This window comes from Nothoprocta perdicaria, unplaced genomic scaffold (genome assembly GCF_003342845.1).
Source record: "Nothoprocta perdicaria isolate Ctin4 unplaced genomic scaffold, notPer1 scaffold_39, whole genome shotgun sequence".
NCBI lineage: Eukaryota > Metazoa > Chordata > Aves > Tinamiformes > Tinamidae > Nothoprocta > Nothoprocta perdicaria.
This window is the reverse complement of record NW_020455632.1, coordinates 5,089,640-5,112,402: the sequence shown is the minus strand read 5'-3', so window position 1 is coordinate 5,112,402 and position 22,763 is coordinate 5,089,640. Positions and strand designations below refer to the sequence as shown.

General features: G+C 36.3%; 2 protein-coding genes across 5 annotated transcripts in view; one reads left to right on the top strand and one right to left on the bottom strand.

The window, feature by feature from the left end:
* SMC6 (structural maintenance of chromosomes 6) overlaps positions 1-1,401 on the bottom strand; it is a 32,747-nt gene extending 31,346 nt beyond the window's left edge. For 3 of the 4 annotated variants that reach the window (XM_026044872.1, XM_026044869.1, XM_026044873.1), the window contains exon 1: positions 1,264-1,401. The gene's annotated coding sequence lies outside the window, so the exon portion shown is untranslated. Of the gene's footprint in view, positions 1-126; positions 197-1,263 lie in introns of those variants that run through there. The other variant, XM_026044870.1, reaches the window with a different exon arrangement.
* A 2,282-nt stretch (positions 1,402-3,683) lies between these two features.
* Positions 3,684-20,284, top strand: GEN1 (GEN1, Holliday junction 5' flap endonuclease). The gene is made up of 14 exons (XM_026044900.1): positions 3,684-3,716; positions 6,850-7,046; positions 8,637-8,823; positions 9,554-9,730; positions 11,663-11,773; positions 13,331-13,404; positions 13,907-14,001; positions 14,734-14,884; positions 15,006-15,042; positions 15,139-15,219; positions 16,069-16,199; positions 17,815-17,876; positions 18,446-18,589; positions 18,764-20,284. The coding sequence occupies exons 2-14, from the start codon at positions 6,886-6,888 to the stop codon at positions 20,218-20,220; spliced, it is 2,868 nt and encodes a 955-aa protein (XP_025900685.1). The 5' UTR covers positions 3,684-3,716; positions 6,850-6,885; the 3' UTR covers positions 20,221-20,284.
* The last annotated feature ends 2,479 nt before the right edge of the window (positions 20,285-22,763 follow it).

Genomic DNA, 22,763 nt, shown 5'->3' with positions numbered 1-22,763 from the left:
AAAATTTTTGGTGACTAGGAAAATTAAATACGATTCTATTTCTGTTGTAATATTAGACTTAAATATTTACTAGACTTTCTTTTGTTTATCATTGAAGTCAAAGCCTAAGCTGCAAAAGCAACAGACCTTCTGAACGGCTGGGGTCACAACGGACCTCCAGACATCATCTTGTCCAGTCATCGTGCTCAAGTAGGGTCACCTAGAGCACGTTGCCCAAGACTATGTCCAAACAACTTCTGAGCATCTCCARACATGAAGATGTTGCAGCCTCTGTGGGTAACCTGTTCCAGTGTTCAGTCACTTGCTCCTTCACAAGGCTCTGTGCCTTGACAGTAGCACAGTTATTAACACATGGCAAGCATTCCATAGCTTATGTGAAGTTCAACTTGGCTGAATCCACCTCAAACTACCACATCACAGTCTAGTGGAAGATAACACCAAGTGGAAGGTATATATTTATAGTAAGTTTTTAAGATATTAAAGAATCACAAAGAAACAAAGACTGTCAAGTTAGAGCTTCAGTAATGAAAAACATATTAAATTAGCATTGCAACCAAGAGGCACTCTCTTGTCTCTGCTGTTCTGCTGTCTCATCCTCCTGAGCACAAACAATTCTTACATTTCTTTATGCATCAAAATAAGCTGACAAGACACTGATTCTAATGAAAACTGATAAAAGACAGATAGCATTTCTCTGTTTTCTTAARTGAGATCAGTTCCACAGCTCAGTTCCCACCTAGATCTGTATGTCTGGGCCAATTGGAGAAAGAGCCTGASCAGCAGTTCACTTTCACTTTTGTCAGCTGAATGTGCTTTTTCAAACTAATCTGATTGCAGCAGACAAAAGATGAGAAAGCTCATATTATCATACATCATACTACGTAGATAAAAGCATACATTATCAGACACAACAGATATTAAGATATGTTATAAAATTGCAAATGGTGGTTAATTTCAACTCTAGATGTAGAGTTATGAAAAAAGAGCATCTAATATTTCCCTCATTAACTCTTTAACATATATTAAAAATAACATTTCTTTCTACTAAATGTAATGAATAAATTCAAAGCAAAGACAGAAGTGTAATGAACTCCCCATGTGATCTTCTTGCATTTTTTTTTTAAGAGCGAAGACTGCAAAATAAATTACTGTTATATCCRTTAAACATTAAAACAGAAATATAAGCTTCCCTGTAAGGTTGTGCAGCTTAACATGATAAACAGAAACAGACGATCAGATGTATTTTGTCATTTAGTTACATACCTTTCTGTTACACTACTTTCAGTTCACTACATAAAGATGTCCTAATGTTTAAATTCCTCAGATTGGGAAAGAGTTGTTGGGCTCCTGGAATTCACCCATCAAACAAACATGAAGACAGGCATCCATTCAATCGGGTAGTGCAACTGAAACCACTCTCTCTAAAAGGAATAAAAAATAATAAAATAAAATAAAATAAAATAAAATAAAATAGCAATACTTAAATGCTATAATTACTAAAGTCAATACTAAAGATAAGGTTTATGATTTCTACTGTTATAAAAAACCTACACTGCTCTTCCATTATATTGGAGTGAAACAGCAAAAGTTTTCACTCCAGAATTCTTGAGTAACTTGGTTTTTGATAAAGCCATTGGGCCTATTTGAACTTTCACATACAAAGCACACTTAAGGACACAAAGAGGAATGTGAAAAAGCACAAGTACACATTTATACAAATCAGCCAATCTAGATTCATTTTCAGCTTTATATCATCTTGATGTTTTTGACAAAGTTATTCTCTGCAACAGTAACTCCCCAAACCATTGTACCAATACGCCCCCAACATTTTCCTCACAAAAACTTGAACTGAATTAGGAATTAGTAAGTTTCAGTTTCAGCACCACTTATGACTGACACCACCACTTCAAACAAGAGAAAAAGCAGCAGGTCTGGCCTATCTGTATGTCATTAAAAATGTGGAAGTATCAAATATACTAGCAAAGATAAAGATTAATTAAAATATTTTAAATAATAGACTAATGGTAAGTCAATAGTAAGTCGAAATTTTAACAGAGCTTTKTTTAAAGGATCAGACCTCATATTTAGTATCAGAAGCTTTACTGTAACAAAGTAAGACCATGTTAATGGAGACTGTCATAACAGACAGAAACACAATAGAAATGAGAATCTGATCATCATCCAGCAAGACAAAAGCAGTGATTTAACTAAACAAACAAACAAACTCTTTATTAGAATAGAATGAGAGAATATGCAATTAGGAGCAAGAACTGCAGCTAWGAGTTGGGAACAAACAGGAACAATACAGATCCAGTAACAAAAGACATCATAAGATTACGACAAAATATTACGCGTAGTTGTTATGCACGTTAAGGGGCCTCCCAAAAAATCCCTGTACACATTACAATTACTGGGACTACCACACATGACAGAAGGAAAGTATTTACAGTATTGAGATCAGAGTACGGGAAAATAGAGGCTGACTCCACTGGAGGGACCCTGCATTTCCAGAGTTTGGATTGCAACGTATTTCTGAAAGCCCCTTTCCTGACTGGTCACCGAGGGCCTCACCCAGAACAGAGAATCACTCTACTGCAGAGAAAAATAATAATTAATGATAATAATRATAATGATAACGGCTCCCTAGCACTCCTATGTTACAGGACAGTTCAAATACCGCTAAAATTCACTGTTGCCCAAATACCGGCAGGCTGTCTGGGCACTGACTGTTTGAACACCGCCAAAACTCAGCCTCGTCCCATCAGCAAAATAAACACCGGCGGATGAGACAGCAGCTCTGCGGCAGGTTGAACGACCTCCGGCGTTCACGCCGATGCCCAAACGCACTACGCTGTGCCCCAAACCCCCCATCACACCGAGGAAAGGGCGACTTCGGTAGAAGCAACAGGGCACCCGGTGCCGCCAGGCCCGGCGCGGGCAGCGCTTCCCCAACCCGCCCTCCTTCAGAGGGGCCGCCAGGAGCTTCCTCTTCCCCCCGCGGCTCCGCGGCTTTGGCCGGTTGTCACCCCGGCAGCAGAAACGCGCCCGGGTCCCGCGCGCGGCCGCGCAGGGAGGCGCCGCTTCCCGCGGTGCCTGCGCTGCGCCGGCCGCCATGGGGCAGGGCCCGGTCCTGCCCTCGGGGCGGGGGGCAGCGCGGCGGGCGGCCCCTCGGCCATGCGGGGCGCTGCGAAACCCTCGCGGCCCCTAATCGTCCCCTCTGCCGATCACAAAAACGGGAGCCAGTCCCCAAGCGGGCAGGGGCGGCTGCAGCGCGGCACCCTGCCCCGCTCCGCAGCCTCCCCTCGCACCGCGCGGGAACGCGGGCACCTACCGGGCCAAGGAGCCGCCGCCGCCTCCTGCCCCTCGCTCCTCCTCAGCGCCGCCCGCCGGGCGGTTGCAACGGACGCCGCGTCCAACGGCGGCGAACGTTCGAGCGCGGCGGCGGCCGCCGCGCGGGAGCGGAAGAGCGCGGAGCGGCGCTGCGCCTGCGCGCGGCGCCCCCTTCCCCGCCAGCCGCGGCCCCGCCGCCGCCGCCATCTTAGGGGCGGAGCGCGCGGCGCGGCGGCAGCCCCGACCGTTGGCGCTGAGGCGGCGGCCGAGGCGGGAGTTTTAAATGCAGGAATTCAAAAAAGCGCTTGGATTCAAAGGAAGAGGGTCGGTTATTATGTCTCCTTCAGGGAGCTGGTAGCTGCACTGGTGTCTTCAGTGACTTACAAGTATGTGCGGGGTGGGAGGAAGAAAAGAAAAGTCTGATCTCCCTGCTTTGGAAATGACCTTTTCGAATAGCAGGGACCGGCGTGAACAAACGGCCTCAATAAAATAGGAGTAAACGGGCTGCTGCTGTTAAAAGTAGTAGGTGTGTCTGTGAGTAGGATACAGATTTAAGTAACTTGAAGGATACACTCAAAAAAAAAAAGCAAAATAGTGATAAAACGGGGAGGAGGGAGAAGGGAGGAGCATGTAATAGATCTCACATCTTGCCTTAGGAAAATCTATCCTTTGACTGCCTTATGGTAAGGGAAAGTCCTGTCTTTAATAATAATACTTTATTATTTCTCTAAGGAAAATGATGATTTTTTTTCTTTATTCTCATTTTTTTTAAAAATGTCCTTTTTTTTTTCTGTCTCAATATGTTGAATAGTTCTAGTGTATATTTCTTTCCTGTTAATTAAATACTATCTGACTGTTCATAGCAACTTTGATAAACTAATTCAGTTTCTTAATTTCTGTATGCGTAACGTAGGCTGATAGATACCAAATRATAATGTTAAAAAGCTCTGTTCTTCTGCTCTTGCTTTGTTTTTATTATTATTTATTTTTGTTGTATGTTTTGTCTCATTGAAGTCCTTAAAGGTGAATATCATATTTAGCTTTTGACAGGTTTTGAATGCCCTTAGTCCCCCCGCTCCTCCCTTTTCCACAGCYTTCCTATACTTTACATGTACAACATGGAAACCAAATCTCAAATGACAGAACAGGGGCTTGTCACCTTTACTACAAGAATATAACCACTAGCTTTCTTAGATTATATAGTCACTCAAATTTTTGCTATGTTGTTTTTAAAACTATTGTGTTATTATTTGTTTGATTTAAGTRGATTTAGGGGGAGGGAGTGATTGCAAAACAGTACAATGACTACCTTTTATTCCCTAGTTATGTTACGATTTTTATAGGGATTTTTCAGGTTAAAGCTCTTCAGAGTTTCCACAGCATATATGCAGTCTAGGTAGCTAGGAATGTTGCATTTCTCAAGATTTAATTTTAATAACTTATTTTTTACAGCAGGATATAGGCTTTTCAGAAAAGGAAGCCCAATGTTCTACTAAGGAGAAAGCTTGGGACTTTGTCGTGTGTGAAAGAGGGTGTCCATAAAATAACATATGAGTGCTTTAGTAGCAAGCAGTGTGTTCYCTTCCATCCCTCTTATTAAAATAGTCCTGTTGCAGCTATCTGTGGCAGCTATTTGCCTTAATTTTATGAAAGCAACAGAAGTATATTTAACAAAAGTTGTTTTGCATTAAATTAAAATGAAATTTGTTTTTATGGGCTATACTTCAGATTTGGTAGCTTATGCTTATGGTGGATTCCCATGTGTACCTTGTCTGAGATGTCCCTCCCACCCCACCAGAAATACCTCTTCAACCACTGCTGATATCAGTTAATGAAAAACTTAATGTAGAAAAAAGAGATCATCCTGCAAATAAAAAAAAGAGGCCACTTATTTGTATGCTTTGATATAGATCCAGATAACTCATAGTAACAATAAAATCAATATTTTTTTTGCTATGCCCTGAACGCACAAAAATTAAAAACAGGTTATATCATTAAAATAGTTAAAGGAATCTAGGCAAAAGTGGTCTATGTTGAAAGTAAGCTCTTCCCTGAGAACCAATAGGAGGAAAAAAATGTTGCCAGTAAAAGCAACCTGCAATTTCTGCAATGGCAGAAACTATTTATATTATTGGTTACCTACATTGTTTTAAAACATTTATTGAGTACAGAACATAGAGCACTTTGCAAAGCCAGCCTGTTGTTCTCAGTGTTAAGTGTGGCATATACATGAATTTTTCAGGTCTGTGTTTGCAAGAGGCCACAAGGTGGAACAGTCTGTCCTAGGCAAATCACAGAACACAGGAAGGTCATCTGGTCACAGTCTCCTCACAGGGAGGGCTTTTGGTTGTCTTTAGTGTACAGTAGTTTCAGTAGTTTTAAACTTAAGAATTGTGAAAAAAAATCCTTTTCTTTTAAAAAAAATCTTTGAATTTTGAGAAAGAAGTAGAGAAATGATAGCAAGGCAAGTTTTGTATAAGTTTTGTATAATAAGACAATGTTGGAATAGACTGGCGAGGAGCGCACGACACAACATCAGGAAGGGAGTGGAATGTGTGCCAGAAGCCTAATAGAACTGTGAAGTGTGAAATCTAGAAGAGTAATGGGAAAGGAAAGAGAAAGAAAGGAAGAAAATCTGATAATGGGGTAAACAAGGGGAACAGAGATACACAACTAAAGCTACCTAAGAATATATATACACACACACACACACACACACACACACACACACACACACACACCCCCCATCTAATGAGTATACATTGTCATCTGACGTATAGTATAGAGTTTATAGAGCAAGGCCTGCAATACTAAAATTAAAAATGGTGAAATCAAATGCGATCGAATGCTTGCTTCTAGAATCACATTGTTGTAGAGAAATGTTTCCCRGAAGGATCCTCCTGAGGTCATCTGTAAGACTTTCCTGTTCAGGGTGGATCAAAACAGCAAAACAACATCATGACTGAATCTTGAAAATCTCCAAAAATTGACATTCCACAACCTCTTTGGTCAAACAGGGCTCTGCTCTGCCATTTTTTTCCTAACGTTCAATTTGATTTTACCATGGAACAATTATTGTCCCTTTTTGGATTTGATTTAAATTTGATTCTCTTATCTACATAAATAACTTTCAAGTAGCTGTAGGATATTATTATTTGAACAGAAATATTTTTAATGCAAGTATTATAGTTTCAAGTGGAAGAATAACTCTATTAATGGACGACTTGGACTGGAGATATGTATGGAATGAATGAGACAACGTTTATCTTTTTTAATTGTGTTTGTTGTTATTATTTCTGTTCAGACTAACTACAGTTAAAAGTGCGTGCTCCAAAGGAGGTATTCAGTAATAAACCCCCTGTAAAGTGGAGTTTGTAGATGCTAATAGGGTTTGATCGCAAGTGTTCTTGGCTCTTAAAAGTAAAAGCAATAGTGACCATTTTCAAATTAACAATCATAAATAAATGCCTCACTTTGTGTTAGGTTCTAAAAATATTTTATTTTACTTGATTATTACAGCTGGAACCTTAGGTTAACACTCAAGAGGACAGAACAATGGGAGTGACTAATCTGTGGCAAATCCTTGAGCCTGTGAAACAACCTGTTGACTTGAGCAGTCTCAGGGGAAAAACACTTGCAGTAGATTTAAGCCTGTGGGTATGTGAAGCACAGACTGTTAAAAAGATGATTGGAGTAGTTACCAAACCTCATCTCAGGTATAGTACCTATATAATTTATTTTAGCTAAAAATGTTGATGCTGTACAATTTAGCATTAAAACTTCATCTAAAGTTAAGAATATCTAGATTAAGACCCAAAATTCATATAACTGTTTACTTTGACTGTGTTATATCAGTTGTGCYACATGCATCAAATGAAGGCTGACTGGATTAAATTGAATGCTTAGAGGCAAATAAGAGGTCCTGGGTTCAGCCTACTTAGTGTTGGGGCTTCCACTATAGATAAGAATGAGATGGACTGGATGTAAGAAGAACCATGTTTAYTTTAATGTGTATATTGCAAGGCTTTTCCTGCAGTATTGAGCAACAAGAACACGAACTAGTAGGTTCATTCCAAAGTTTCGAGGCTGCATGTGAGAGAATACTGTGGGAGTTTTGACAATTAATATATTAGGATCCAAATGCTGTGATAGCACATCAGTAGACCCCCTGTGTTTTAGAGTGTTGTGGCCTTTGAAACCAAATTCCAGTAWGACCCCATATTGAAGTGCATAAATGAGGATTCAGGCTTATAAACTGAAGCATGTGCAACCTTGAATATGTATATTTCTTATWTAAACAAATCAATACTTAAGTAATCAGCATATGTAAGCAGATACTGGTTTGGCCAAATGATGCTGACAAAAATAAAAATCAAAGAAAGTTTGCAAAAGAAAAAGTAAAGTTTCAAAAATGAACACTAGCTGTTGCTAGATATTTCTGAGGCTTCTTTGATATCAGTTCTAACTGATATCATTTCAGTTCTTACTGAATAATTTCTTACGATGTCATACTCATGATCCCTAATGGATATTTAACTTGAAGCATAATATAACCAAAGTATTTAACTGCTTATACCACATCCTGGGTACGTCAGAATGGAAGCATCAGTCCAGAGTTCTTATGCATCCTTTCTAAAGCAAGACAAAGAGATGAATAGATTTCTACTAGAAAAAGGAATGTTTTCAGGAAGTAGAATTTTAAATTGTATTGAATTTATCTTATTCTTTTATGCATAATAAATATACAAAAGTAATTATGAAGTAAACAGTCTTTTCATGTCAGCCAAACAGATCCAAATGTTTTATTTTACTGTTTTTGAAAGATAGATCACTGAACTATGGAAGAATATTTTTGATTGCTTTTTCAGTATTATACATTATACATTATTATACATTATACTGTCTTATACTACAGAATTTACTTCAGTATCTCAAGTACCTTTATTGATAGATTTGAAATTAAAACTTAGTATAATAAAATGACTGTTAGTATGGTTATATATTTAAAAGCAGGTTTTGAACACAGTAGTTCTTATTCAGTCTTTTAAATTTATATTATTACTCTAAAAATAACTTTTTTGACATAATATATTTACATAATATATATTTTTGTGAGTTTTGTTAAGCGATTTCAAATCTATAGTACATTAACACCAGGAGAGTAGTTTGGGGATAAGGGAATCCTTAGCAATGGAGAGAAAGCTAAAATTGTCTCTAGAGTAGTTTTGAGAAATGTAAGAAAAATATCTGAAGAAAATTTAGCTTTATTGTTTCTGCTACTTAAAAAAATCCTTCCTTTATTGCAGAAACCTCTTTTTTCGCTTCTCTTTCTTAACATCCATGGGGATTAATCTGGTATTTGTCACGGAAGGAGAGGCGCCCAAGCTGAAAGCAGAGACCATGAGTAAGAGGAATGAAATGCGCTATGGAACTTCCAAGCAACCCAGGGCTGCAAGAACAGGGAGATCTTATTTTAAATCCATTTTAAATGAGGTGAGTGACTGAGTGGGGCTTGGAAGAAGGGCAAGAGGGCATGGGAAAAAAAATGCAACAAAGTTAAAAGCAAGAATTTGAAACAACTAATCAWTTTTTCTACATAACACTTTAGCAATATTTTGAGTTAGAGGAATTGCTTGCACCGCTTTGAAACTGGACATTATACCTTTTGCTTAACTGTTATTCCAGTAGAGGGGCAGTGCTAGCAAATATAAAACTCATGTTCCTGTGCTTGTTACACTGCAGAGAATTAGAATTACAGCCATAAATGCATGCTTATTACAGAAATTCAAATTTTTCATTCTTTAATAATGTTCCTATTTGTACTTTTTCCTAAATGGAAATGATATATATACCATTTAGGTGTATGATTAATTTTACTTATCTGGCTAGTTCTAGGTTAACAGTAATGGTATTCTTAAACATGGCATAAAGTCACATGCCGTTTCTGATAATATCTTTGTTCATTAAATGTATCGTAACTAAACCTAAAATACAACCTCCACTCTTTCATTTGATGATCTATTTTGACTTTTGGCAGGGCCAATCTATCAAAGTAAACTCATCAGAAAGTTGCTTGGAAGTAGACACATTTTCACTACCTAATTACTCTTGCTGCCTTTACTGAGCTCTGGTGAATGAAATGCTCTGAAATCAATCAATGTTGCTAATGAATGTATTTAATTGAATATTAAATATCTATTTACTAGTGGATTCTTTCTTTCAGTGCCTTGAACTGTTGGAGTGCTTGGGTGTCCCATGGGTTCAAGCAGCTGGGGAAGCAGAGGCAATGTGTGCTTACCTGAATGCAAATGGATATGTTGATGGCTGTATTACCAATGATGGAGATGCCTTTTTATATGGAGCTCAAACAGTTTATAGGAATTTTGCCATGAATGCCAAGGTAGTGTACTTCATTTGGGGGCAATGAGAGACTTGTTTACTTGCTCTTTAGACACTATATCTTCCTCAAACTATAAATAGAGAGGATCATAAAGCCTTTGGAAAAAACCACCTGCATATTGTATTTATCCTCTTGTATTTGAATTTGTTTAAAATAGTACTTTAAGGAGGTAACATCTTGTTTGATTTGCTGGTGATCCAAGCGCTAGGTACCTAGATACAAAAAAAAATGAATTGAAGAAAGTTTGTGATGGTTTAATTTGTATTTGTACAGAGTCCACTACAGAAGGACAAGTACAGGGTCCTGCAGCTGGGGAAGAATAACCCCAGACGCTAGTATAGGTTAGGGGTTGACTGCCTGGAAAGCAGCTCCATGGAGAGGGATTTGGGAATCCTGATTGACAACAAGTTAGCCTTGAGTTGGCAGTGCCCTCATGGCCAAGAAGTCCAATAGGATCCTGGCCTGCATCAGGAGGAGTGTTGCCAGCAGGTCGAGGGAGGTGATCCTGCCTCTCTACTCAGCTCTGGTGAGGCCACCTGGAGTACTGGGTGCAGTTCTGGGGCTCCCCAGTATAAGAGGGACGTGGAGCTTCTYGAGAGGRTCCAGMGRAGGGCAACCARGATGATTAAGGGAMTGGAACATCTSTYGTATGAGGRGAGACTGAGTTGGGCCTGTTTAGCCTGGAGAAGAGAAGGCTGAGAGGGGATCTGATCGATATGTCTAAGTACCTGAGGGGAGAATGTAGGGAAGAAAGAGCTAAGCTCTTCCTAGGGGTGGCCAGAGACAGGAGAAGGGGCAGTGGGTATAATTTGGAACATAGGAAGTTCCATCTCCAGGTGAGGAGGAACTTCTTTCCTGTGATGGTGACAGAGCCCTGAAACAGGCTGCCCAGGGAGGTTGTGGAGTCTCCTTCTCTGGAGGTCTTCAAAACTCACCTGGATGTCACCCTGTACCATGCGCTCTAGGTGGTGCTTGAACAGGGGAGTTGGACTAGATGATCTCTAGAGCTTCCTTCCAAACTTCATCCGTGATTCTCTGAAGAAAAAAAAAAAAAGGTGCTATGAACATAAAGGAATATGTGTGTATAATCATAAATGTGTGTATATATATACATTTTATAACATAGATAAACCATGTGATATATATAAACATATAATGTTTATATTTTTAAAAGTTGACAGAAGGTTATTTGCTTTCATGCCACCATTTTTGGATTTTATGTTGGTCTGGTTTTTGTGCGTGTGGGTTTTTTTTTTTCTTTCATTAATTTTGAGTGCTATTTATTACCGAGAATGAGGATAGACTCAAATTTTCAGGTTAACTTTATTAGATATCCAAGTGAAGTAGTGTTTGAATTTTTTTAAAAGGAAAAAAAAARKWAWKKWRGKKKKKYYKKYMAMMAAAAAAATATATATACACACATATTTATATAAATAAAAAATGTATGTGTGTGTGTCTACATGCATATATACACATATATATTTTTCAAACTTTTTTTTCATCAAGCTCAAGCAACATATTATATGTTTTTAAAAATCCTGGAATCACTTGTACAGTAGCTAATATTGAGTAATGTTAGTTTAACCACACTTTTTTTCTACAGATAACGGAGAATAAACAAAGCAACTTTTAACTTAGTGTTTAATTATTTTCAACAGTTAATATCCATATTAATAGCTGAAAATTACAGAAGTGTAGTTACCCATATGGTCTTGATTTACTTCTATTTACCCATTTGTGATATTATGAATTTTAATTACTTAAATTACAACTCACTGTTTTTTACTGTCAGATCCTTCTTCATTTTATAGGATAGACCCATTTCTTGCAGAGGAGGGTGAATTATAGTGGGCTAGCAAAGTGATTATGAGTCCCTGGGCTGTTCCTTCCTTAGCATTACAGAAACAAAACAATATGTAATACGTGTTGCAGGAACCGCATCTCGATTGCTACACAATGTCCTCTATAAAAAAGAAGCTTGGTTGTAACAGGGAGTCTTTGATTGGGCTAGCAGTTCTTTTGGGTTGTGATTATCTTCCAAAGGTAAGAAACATTGTTATTATCATTTATTTTTATTATTTTTTTTATTTTACTTATTCTCAATACAATGTGTTGAGAGATGCACTCAGATGCACTCAATTCCACACACAGTGAACGATTACAGACAACCAGTTAAAGTTGCTTAATAAGTAACTGCAATTCTTGTTTGCAGAGTCCATAATGATAATCAAAATAGTTCACAGGCATTAATCTTTCTAAAACTAAACAGTTTAAGTAATATTCCMGACTTCACATGTTGAAGGTGAAGACAAAAACTTAGGTGCTGCTGAATATGTTGAGCGAGACATGTGAGAAGACCTTAAGTCTTTGAGAATACTTCATGCTCAGTAAGATGCAAAAGCACTTCCATGATAGACCTGCCAAGGAAAATGAGAAAAACAAAGTCTATTTCTATGCTCTTTGAAATAGTTAGCAGTAATGGTTTTGAACTGCAGTATTAGTAGCATCAATTCTTTATGCAATTTAAATATATACCTTCTTAATTCTATCATTGGCAAATGCATGATTTCTAAAATAGAAAGAGTCTGGATACTGGAGAGCTTGTCTAATGAACAAGATGAGAGGGATTCTCATTGGCCTCTGTAGTTGGACAATGGGTCATGTTTGTTCTGGTATTTTCTTGGAAGACAGATTCCTTTAGTAGAAAGCAGAGCATTTTATATTCTCGCTGTCTTATAGCGAGATAGCGAGAATATAAAATGCTCTGCTTTCTACTAAAGGAATCTATCTTTCTACTAGAGGAATTTAAGAGGTTATCACTATTTGAGAGAAATTTGAAAGAAGCTCTTAAGTAGACTTTTTTCTTTTTTTCTGAAAGCTCTGATTGTGGATTGTTGGGTGGTTTGTTTTTGAGACAGTGAACAGAAGTTATTTCAATGACTACTTTAAAAGACAGTGGAATGAAATTTGATTTCTGTAGAGATCATTATACTGTGACCAGAAGCTACTGTTGCAAACCTGAATGGGAACAGCGGATGTTTGGTTACTCTTTTATTATTTCTATTTTCACAACTCTGTGCTTTTAACTATCTGATGCTATGCTGGGCAACAGAGTAGCTCTATCTTTTTTTATTTTATTTTTGCTTTTTCTGAAACACATCCTTCTCCTAGGTTTTGTTCTCCTGCTAAAGATTCTGTTAGAGATCTTTAAACAGTTCCTTATTAAGAAGCTTACTGTAAAAGACACTAACAAAATCTGGTTTTGTTTGTTTTCTTTTTTGTTTGTTTTATTTTTTCCTTGTCTTTTGGTGATACTTAATTTAAAAAAAAAAAATTTATTATTGCTTTCTACTACCTTCTCTCTATTCTTTCCACTATTTGGTTTGTCATGGAGTGTTAAACTGTTTTATGTAGTTTGTATGTCACTGGTAGGATAGATGTAATCTGTTATCTCTACACTTGATCACTYTTTTTTCTCAGTTTAACTCAACATCTGTATTTTCTTTCTTTTATGAAAATCAGTCTTATGAAAATGTTCATGTATTTAATGCTGCATTAAATAACTGAGATTTATTGTGTTTAATATTTCTGTCTCAAAAGGGTATTCCAGGAGTCGGGAAAGAACAAGCTTTGAARTTAATTGAGGCTTTGCAAGGTCAAAACTTACTGCAAAGGTAAATTTAGTTTGCTTTGTATGCTGAAGGACTTYGTATGCTGAAGAACAAAAAAGTTGTTGCTGCCTGCTTCAACTCAAGTATTATTATTATAATTATTATTAAGATTCCTTACTTCTTTCTTGCTAAATGAATTGTGTTTGTTAGGCAAGCCTTTCTATTTCTTTAAACACTATTTAACTCCAAACTCCTGTGTCAGTAACTGTATGGAGTTATATTAGAATGGAGTTATAAGAATTAATGTAAAATGCTTGTCAATCTAGTTGAGCTGTGGATCAGAACATGAGATACTGAATATTTGTTATGTAATCCTAATGTTTATGTCAGTACTAGAAATCCCCTAAATCATCCAGTGTACTGAAACAAAACCAAGCTCCTTCAAGGAATAGAAAGCTTGCTCCTTAATCAGATTCTTAGAGTGTAATGAGAATAATATTTGATGTTTTACTTTAAGTTGAAAAGTCTTTAAAAAAAATGACCATTTTAGTATTTGTTTTTTTAGGTTTGAGCAATGGAGAGAAGAGTTTCAGTATAATAATATTAATCCACCTTTGGTAATTAAAAAGGTAGCTCACTGTTCTGAATGTCATCATCCAGGTCAGTATGAAAATTAAAAATTTGAGTTTTAGCCTAGTAATTTCTTTGCATTTTCTTATGTTATATTCTTTGTTTCGTTTGTTGTGTTTTTATGGCTAGCACTACAAACAGTTTTTATGTCATTCATCTTCTGGATTATATTCAGATGTTCAACATTTTTTGGGTGTGTATGATTTTTATACAGAGGTTTTTGATGCAGAGGACATCCCTTTTTCAAGATCTGAAACCTGTTGATAGCAGGATGGAGTGTTATCAAAATGTTGTATGGCCAGATATTTATCGCTTTAATAGTATCATTAAAGGAGGCACAAGCAACTTTATTTTTCTCAATGGGTCTTGTGTCAAAAAGACTGAATCCAATAGCAGATGAGCTTTATGTTGCTGGGTTTTGCAATGTCCCTTTCTTTAAAAAAAATAATAATAACCTTAAGGAGCCCCATCTTGATATCACTTTCAAACAGTGCAATCATTCAAACCCAACACTCCTAAACAGATAAACTTGTTTCAAATATTCATTGCATATATATGTTTGCCAAGATGTAACAAAATGCTGCTGTAGATTTTTGTTTAGTAGGAGAGGAGAAAGCTTGTATTTGTCTGTTTTTGCTGTAGGTACATACAGCTAATGCATTCATATCTCTTAGCAGCTACCATACATGTCAGATTAGTTTGTTCTGAATCTTGCAGGGTGTTGAAAACATCCTCTCCTCTCACTTTTTGCATTTTCTATAGGATCTTATAAGGASCATGGGCGCAATGGATGTAAATTCTGTGAAAGCATTAGGTACTGCAAACCTCATGACTCCAAATCCTGCTGCCCTTGTGAATGGCATCAGTCAGAGCGAGAGAAGCAAGCAAGTGCAGTGGAGGACAATATCAGAAAGTAGGAATGTCTTGAAAATGATTTTTTTTCTTCCCTGCTTTCATGTGCAGGGTGAATATTTAAGTTATTCGTTTTCTTTTCTGTTTGTATGCAGTTCCTAACCCATTTATTTTACTTGCAGAAGAGCTAAGAGTTGTGAGGGCTTTCCATTTCCTGAGGTAACAAACAAGCCTATCTTAAAGATTAATCATTTGCAATTTTAGTTTTCATTTTAGTTTTAAACAGCCTCTTTGTTTTTTGTTTTTTATCTCAAGGTTATCCAAGAATTTCTTGTAAACAAGAACAAATTGAACAAAATAATGGAATGCCAAAGGCCTTGTTTATTGTCCTTTCAGGTATAGAACAAAATACTGGAAAATCAATTCTAAGTTTGTTATTATTTTTTAAATAATTATTACTAAAGAAGGCACCTGTGATAATGTTGATTTTTAACTGATAATTTACAGGAAATAAGAGTTAAAGACTTGCTACATCTTTTAGCATTCTTCATCTTTTGGAAACTTGAAATTAAAGACTTTGAAAAATTAGTTGATGTAAATAGATATGCAGAAAAGAGGAAGCAAAGAACATCTTAGAAAAGAGATCACTTGCATCTTTGCCTTTTTTTCATTGTAGCAAATCATAATTAGAGACTTTTTAATATCACTGATTTTTTTTGCTATGTAAATCTGTTTAAAATTGGTCTTTGGTTTCAAAACTGATTGGTGAGATCACAGATGTGCCAACCCAATTAGAGTTGCTTTCTACGACATTTTTATTGGCAGACAACTCCTAATGTTTCACACTATTGGAGAGGATTATATTTGACATAATGGACTACTATTGTGCAACATAACTGTAGTCAAAATCTGTGTTCATCCTCCCTTCCCATGCAAAAACTATAATTTTCTCTCTTCTTTGTGTAGTAGATATGAATCTGATAAAATTTTCAGTAACCTTATTCCATCTGCTTCACTATACAACTGCTTCTGTCACTTGCTGTTGAGAAGTGATGAATCTGCTCTTCTGGATGGTTGTTTCTTCTCTTGGCAGTGAAACATCATTAGGAATTGCAGTAATATATAAAACATTCTGAATGTATAAAGTACTTAGTTTTGTGTSCTTAGTGTATAGCTATCAAAATAGGATTTCTAACACAGTGAAAAAGTATTAAGGATTGATTTTTTTTTTTTGATTATTAATAGAGATTTGCTTCTGAGAAGATGGAATGGGACAAACATTATGCTTGTAAGAAACTTTTGGTATTATTGACACATTATGATATGATCCAGAGAAAATCTGGATATACTGATTCAAAACAGCTACAAGCAATACGGTAATGTCACATGAGTTTTGGACTTTGTATGCTTGCTTCTGCTGCAATATAAAATATATATATGCTACAATATATTTTGCTATAGCCTCCTTCAGTCCCAATAGGACCTGATGCTTACTATGCATAATATGCTTCCTTTCTATCCTGTTTCCTTTGGACTGTGCACAAGACTTTGCATTAGAGTTATGATCCTGTTATCAAGTTGTTACTGGAAGTTTAATTGACTTCAAGATTCAGGATAAGAACCCACACATGGAAATAAACATCTGTAGATTCATAGTCACAGTCTAGAATACACAAACTTCTTACCAGGCCTATGGCCTTTTTTGTACTGTGGCTAATGAAATCATTTATTTATGGCTGTATTCTGCTCAGTTCTCAGAACAACGTTTTTATTTGAGATTCCTGCACTTAAGAATATAAAAATGACCAAACTAGATATATATGCTTTTGCTAGGAATGAATATCCAGGAAAAGTGGGCAACATAGAACTACTTATCCCTGAATATTTTTCCAGGTTTCTGTTATTTAGTGTTCTACTGAGCCAGAGCGAATACCTTTTTACCTAACAACCTTCAAAATATTTTCTCTGAAGTGGTCTAATCTCTTCTTAAAACTATGCAAACTTTTATAATCTACAGTGTCCGTTGCCAAGGGGTTCCCCAACTTAACTTTACTATGTGAAAGTAAATTCTCAATTTATTTCAACTCTGGTATTGTTTTACCTGAATCCTTGTATTGCAAGAAGGYTAGTAATTGTTCCCTCTTCCTTTCCTGATGCCATTCAAGATTTTATGGGCCTGAGTTTAGCAGTACAGAAGTAGAAACAGTAGCAATATRTTAATTTCTTTTTCTGAGTTAGTATATCATAACATGTTAAATTCTTCCTTGCAAGGAAGCCATTTTATTTAGCATTATCTTTCAAAAGGGTGACAGGACAAGGCATTGTAGAGAGTAGCTATTTAAATAGTTTGGTTAGATAAATTTCCAGTGTTTACTGTCCTGAGTTAATGGGAATCYTCTGTTAAGCCTTCCTACTGTGTCCTACAGTGTTTTTAGAGTATAAATGACTAATAGTGCTCTAGAGGACTTCTGAATCATTTTTAATCCGTGTTAATGAAAAGTAGTAGTCTTACCACATGTAAGAATCGATTACAATGTGTAGGTGATTTTTTAGAAAAATCTTTCATGAAGATTGTGTGTCTCTCTTCAAGCAATGCTTATTTTCCTTCATGCTCTTAGACAAAGAAATGAATCATCGTATCTGGTCATTAGGAAAAGGTAGCGGCCTTCTCTGTGATACAACCGAAGACCTCAGACSTGCCTGTTGAAGTGGCATTACAGATGGCTGATAGAGAATAGCTGATTGATTTTTAGTTGGGCTGCTCTGAGTAGTGTTACAAAAATGTTTCTTTAGTCAAAACCTAGACCAAATACTTTACTGTTTAACTTATGTAAAAATAGCAGTATGTTTTTTAAGGCATGCACTGAATTCACTGCTACAAGGATAGGATTTTTCCTCTGGTTAATTGTTACAAACAAGAATATACTAGAATAATTTTTTTTCATTTCCTGCTCAAACAAAAATTAATGATCTGCTTTTTTTTTTTTTAAGGATAATCAAGACACGTGTTAAAAATGGGACTCCTTGTTTTGAAATTCAATGGCAAAAACCAGGTTAGTCTCATTTCTACATATATCATGGAATAGTCCAATTAATAGAACAGGAAAAAAGTAAACCTTGAAGAAGATAAAGTAAGGCAGTTTATGAGTAGAAAAAAAAAAAAAAAAAGAAAAAGAGAGTATTAGTTTTCAAATATCCTGAAGATAAAAGCAATGCTCAAAATCAGTAACTAGGTACTTCATTTTTCAAGTACTCTTCCTGGTCCATTTTCATAAGACTACATGTCTTATGACTACATGTCACAGCCGTGCTGCAGTGCTCAGGTGTAGCACAGAAGTGCTGGACTGAAAATGTCTCATGTATCTTTCCAGTATGTACCCTAGGCTGTGGCTGTTTACCAGCTAGAATTTTTTTTTCATAGACTTCTGCTGCCTTGAGCTTGCCTGGTTTTGAGTATGGCAGGAGAGAGGAGAGAAAGGAGAAAAAAAAAAACCCTCTTACTTCAGCTGAATTTCTGTTACCCTTTTTATGGGATACAGGAGGATACATAAATCTTCTTATTCTCTACTGTTGAAACATGCGTGTGTGTATTTAATGCATATTCTTTTTTTTTTTTTTTTAGAACATTATGTTGATGCAGAAGATGAACCTGTGGAATCATTTGTAGTCACAGTAGAAGAGGAGTCTTTGTTTCAGGCTGCTTATCCTGAAGTTGTGGCCCTTTATCAGGTGGAAAAGTCAGAAATTTTGAAGAAGAAACARAAAAGTAGGTCCAAAAGCTTGTGTTTTATTCTGGCAAGGTCTGCAAATTATAACAGAGGGAAAAGTAACAAACTTTTTTTTTTTTTTTTTTTTTTTTTTTTTTTTTTTTTTTTTTTTTTTTTTTTTTTGCTTTGACAAGAATCCATCCTATTTTGATATGTCTTCTTTGTCCTTTTAGGCAAGAAAAACAGATCAGAAGAAAAAGAGTTATCAAATGTTTATGGTGAAGTTACCAATCTTCTGTCTCGAATGAATTTAAAATCTACATGTGAAATTCTTCCAGGGAAGATCTCTGTGTCAGACATATCTGATCCTCATGGAGAATTCTTAGATTCGAAAAGTATTGAATCAACAGATCCAGTGTTACCTGCAGCTTCCTGCATTCCAACTGTTCAAATACCAGTATCAGCAGCTGCCATTTCTCCAGCTACTTCAGATTCCTTGCTCTTGCAGAAAGCACTTGCTGACTCTAATATGTTGTTAGCACAACGTAGTAAAAATTTAGAGGTATCCTCCTCTTTAACAACTGATCCAAAATTGAGCAGTACTGATCAGAAAGGAATCTCCTTTAGAACTTCACCAACCCTTGGCGGCAACACCCTTGATCTAGCAGCTGACCTGGCTGCAGGTGTGCAACATTCATATCCATTGCAACATCAAACAGTAATAAATAGCTCAGAGTATTCTCATGCTACACAGTCAGGTCAAGATCATTCTGATGCTGCTGACGACTTGTTTTCAGATGATACTATGGGACAGTTTGAAAAGTTGTCTTTAAGTGAGCGAATACTTATGAAGACTTCTGTTCAGTCAAAACTTTCGTCGTCTGAAGATATTATAGAACTGCAGCCTTTGAATTTTTTTAAAAAAACAAAAGGTACGTTGAATCCTGACAAAGATTATGTTTCTTCTTCATCTCAGTTAAATAAAACAGTGCAGGAAACCAAAAATGTGCTACCAGAAAACTGTGAGAGGAAGGCCAATATACACATTTATCAARATGAGTATAAAAATGGTGACAGACTGACTCAAATAGTGCAAAAACACCATAAAACAAACACTTCAACGTTTCTAGCTCTAAGCAGCCAAACAGTAAAGCCATTACAACCTGGGTGTGAAATACTTCCACTGTCTCAAAAGACAGCAAATGTTGTCACTGGCTGTCACATTGCAGAARCCTGTACTTGGGCTGCTGGGAAAACCTTGTTTAAAAAGAGTGTGTGCCAGAGCAAATGCTCTTCTAGTGAAGACAGTGATGATGGGAACATGAATAAAAATCTGGCTTATGAGCAGCAGAAAAGGCAAGTGAATACAGGCCACTTCAGAAAAAATATTACAAAGAAAAAGRGTAGCACCATCACAAGCAAAAGAATAAACAGTGACTCAGCAATTGCAATTAAAAGGGAAGAAAAAGAGACCAATTTTAAAATAACTAGTAATAATTTGACAGTGCAAGTATTTCCCAAACCATCTGCTGTCATAGAAGTAAACTGTTTCTCAAGTCCAGAGCAACCGTTTGAGAGGTCGGGCTCCCATGCTATGCAGCAAGCCAGAAGCAATGTTCTAACCTATGAAGTGTCCGACAGTCCCCTTCCCTTGTCTGAAAGATTGAAAATGAGACTGAAAAGTAATTAGATGTTCCATAAATTGATTAAGGTAATGACTCTATACTTTCAGCTCTTACATGGTTCTTTTTTCAATGTTTCAGTACTAGACTATGACAATTTGAACTAAGTACAGATATATGAAGTGTGAAATACTCCATGCTGGTATTGAAGCTTCAAACTAAAATATTAGCAAAAGTACCAGACAGACAAGGATTAGTTATCTAGTTATTCTGGGTTGGATTATCTTTTAGGCTTGATTCGGAAGCATTAGGATATAGTGCACACGGAAGAGGGATTATTTGTGAAATAAAAAGTCTTGTTATCTGCCAGCCAGATGTAAGTATTTTGAGTACAGCTATTAGCCCTCCTTACAAAGCAGACTTTTATCATTAGACAAAAGAAAGAGTTTCTACTGTCTTTAATTTTCTATTCTGCTCCACTAACAACTTTGTTAGTTTTAAAATCCTGGAATGCTGGAGGTGCAGATTATCTCTAAATGACCAAAAAGAGGCACTCAGCAGATATGTTGTAGTGTAGCTAAATTTATATATCTGTCATACCTTGTAAAAAGTTGCTATTTGAGTGCATGCTATTATAAAGAACAAAATATGCCATCTAAGAATATGCTATCTCATATAGTTTGTTTTGGTAGCTATCATCCCTGCTTCTTAAGGTAATTTGATTAATATTTTAACCAAATGTTTATAGTTCTTGGCTTTTTTTGTACTTACAGAAGATACCAAGTCCCATCTAACATTCACTTCTAACTATAATAGAACAAAAATAAAGTTATAGCATATTGAAAACTAATAATGATATTGCAAAATATATTTTATTTTTTGAAAAGTATCATGTATGTAAATGTTTTTAAAAGTGAAACTTGAACATAATCACATTTTTGAAGGTGCTCCACCTTTTTAATGTGAAAGCAATCTCTGTTTATACAAAAAAAGCAACTTTGACAACATATTAGGATTTCATCCTTGCCTGCATTGGATGTTCAGAACCTTTAATTTACAGCAGTCAGGAAGAAAGTCAATCTTGCTGAAATAGGTTAATATAGAGATAATGTAAGTTATCATCAATCAAAATAGTGGTCTCCCCAAAGGGAGAAAAAGCATTTATAACTGATTAAGGAATAAGGAATATATTATGAAAGCTAGGAAAATAATGCCTATAAAGTGTTTTGAGGTGTACATTATTGGAAAATATTGGAAATGTATTTTCAGTTTTGAGGATAAATGTATTAAATACAGAAAAATAATTAAATAGAAAAATATTTAGGATTATCTTTCCCAGAGAGGTTAGACTGTAGCCACCCAGCATATGTAAAGGATAGTTAAAAGATTATAATTACGAAGTTGAATCAGAGTAACAGTCACCTGGGAGCTATAAAGGTCTAGATGTAGCTATAAAGGCCTTATGTAAAGGCCAGGAGTGGACAGATCAGACTTGACTTTTTTGGTAAAAAGTCACTGCTTTTTTTTTTTTTTTTTTAATGTATGATTCTTTTACTTCCTTTCTTTTGATTTTGAATACTGAAAGTGAATAGTTGGACAGCTCATGAATAAAAATACCAACCTTTTGTGAATGCTCTCACTTTTGTTCTCTCCTAATGTATTTGGGAGTTATTTTCTTATTGGAAAGATCATGGGCTGTCGTTAATCATGCGGTAGTTTCTACATTAAAGGGATTTTTTAAGAGTTTGGAGGGTTTGGGGCTGGATTGATTTCTACATGATTTCCATGTCTGCCTGGAATGACCACATGCATGGGCATTTCTCTGAAAATACTGCATGGTGATTATGACAAGTCTTCAGAGAAGCATAAATGTGATCTGCCTTCATAAGGTATAAAGAACTCCCAGGGACAAGGAGGTTAACAAAAAAGGAGGAAAATGCATATTTCTGGTATCACTAAAAAGAGCATCTACTTCCATAGCTTCACTTCAAACATGTAAAGCAGAAAAATGTCAATTCTCTCAGTTGCAGCAGGTCTTAATTTTGTGCAAGTTTTCACCTCTACCTTGTATTATAGTGTGCTCTTCTGTCATTTGCCCTCCAGCTGCTCACTGCAGCAACTCACCATAAAAACATTTATCTTTGGCAGGGATGCCAGTTACGCTTGTAATTCATTCAGCAGGGAAACAGCATTAAAATGTTTCAATTCCTCAGCTTGTGCATATACACACTCAATATGACAACCACAGTCACAGTTTCCTTCTGTGGCTCTTTCATGAGGCTAAATGCTGCCTGCTTTGCAGCCTCGCACACTCGCTAACATGAGCACTTACATGAGCACAACAGGCATAACACTTAAAACTTTTCTCTGAAGGAAATATTTCTACAAGGTTATACTAAATTGATAGCATTTATTGATTTATTTCAATTTGTTATCTTAGCCCAAATGAGGTATATCCAGATATTCTGTATAAATTAACTTAAGAAACCGTCTCCAAGACAAGCAAAAGAGGCGTCCCTTATGGTGAGGGTCCTGCCACGGAAACCTCTCATTCCTGGAGTCTGTTTTCCTGAAAGCGTTTTTGATTTTCTATTTATTTATTTATTTATTT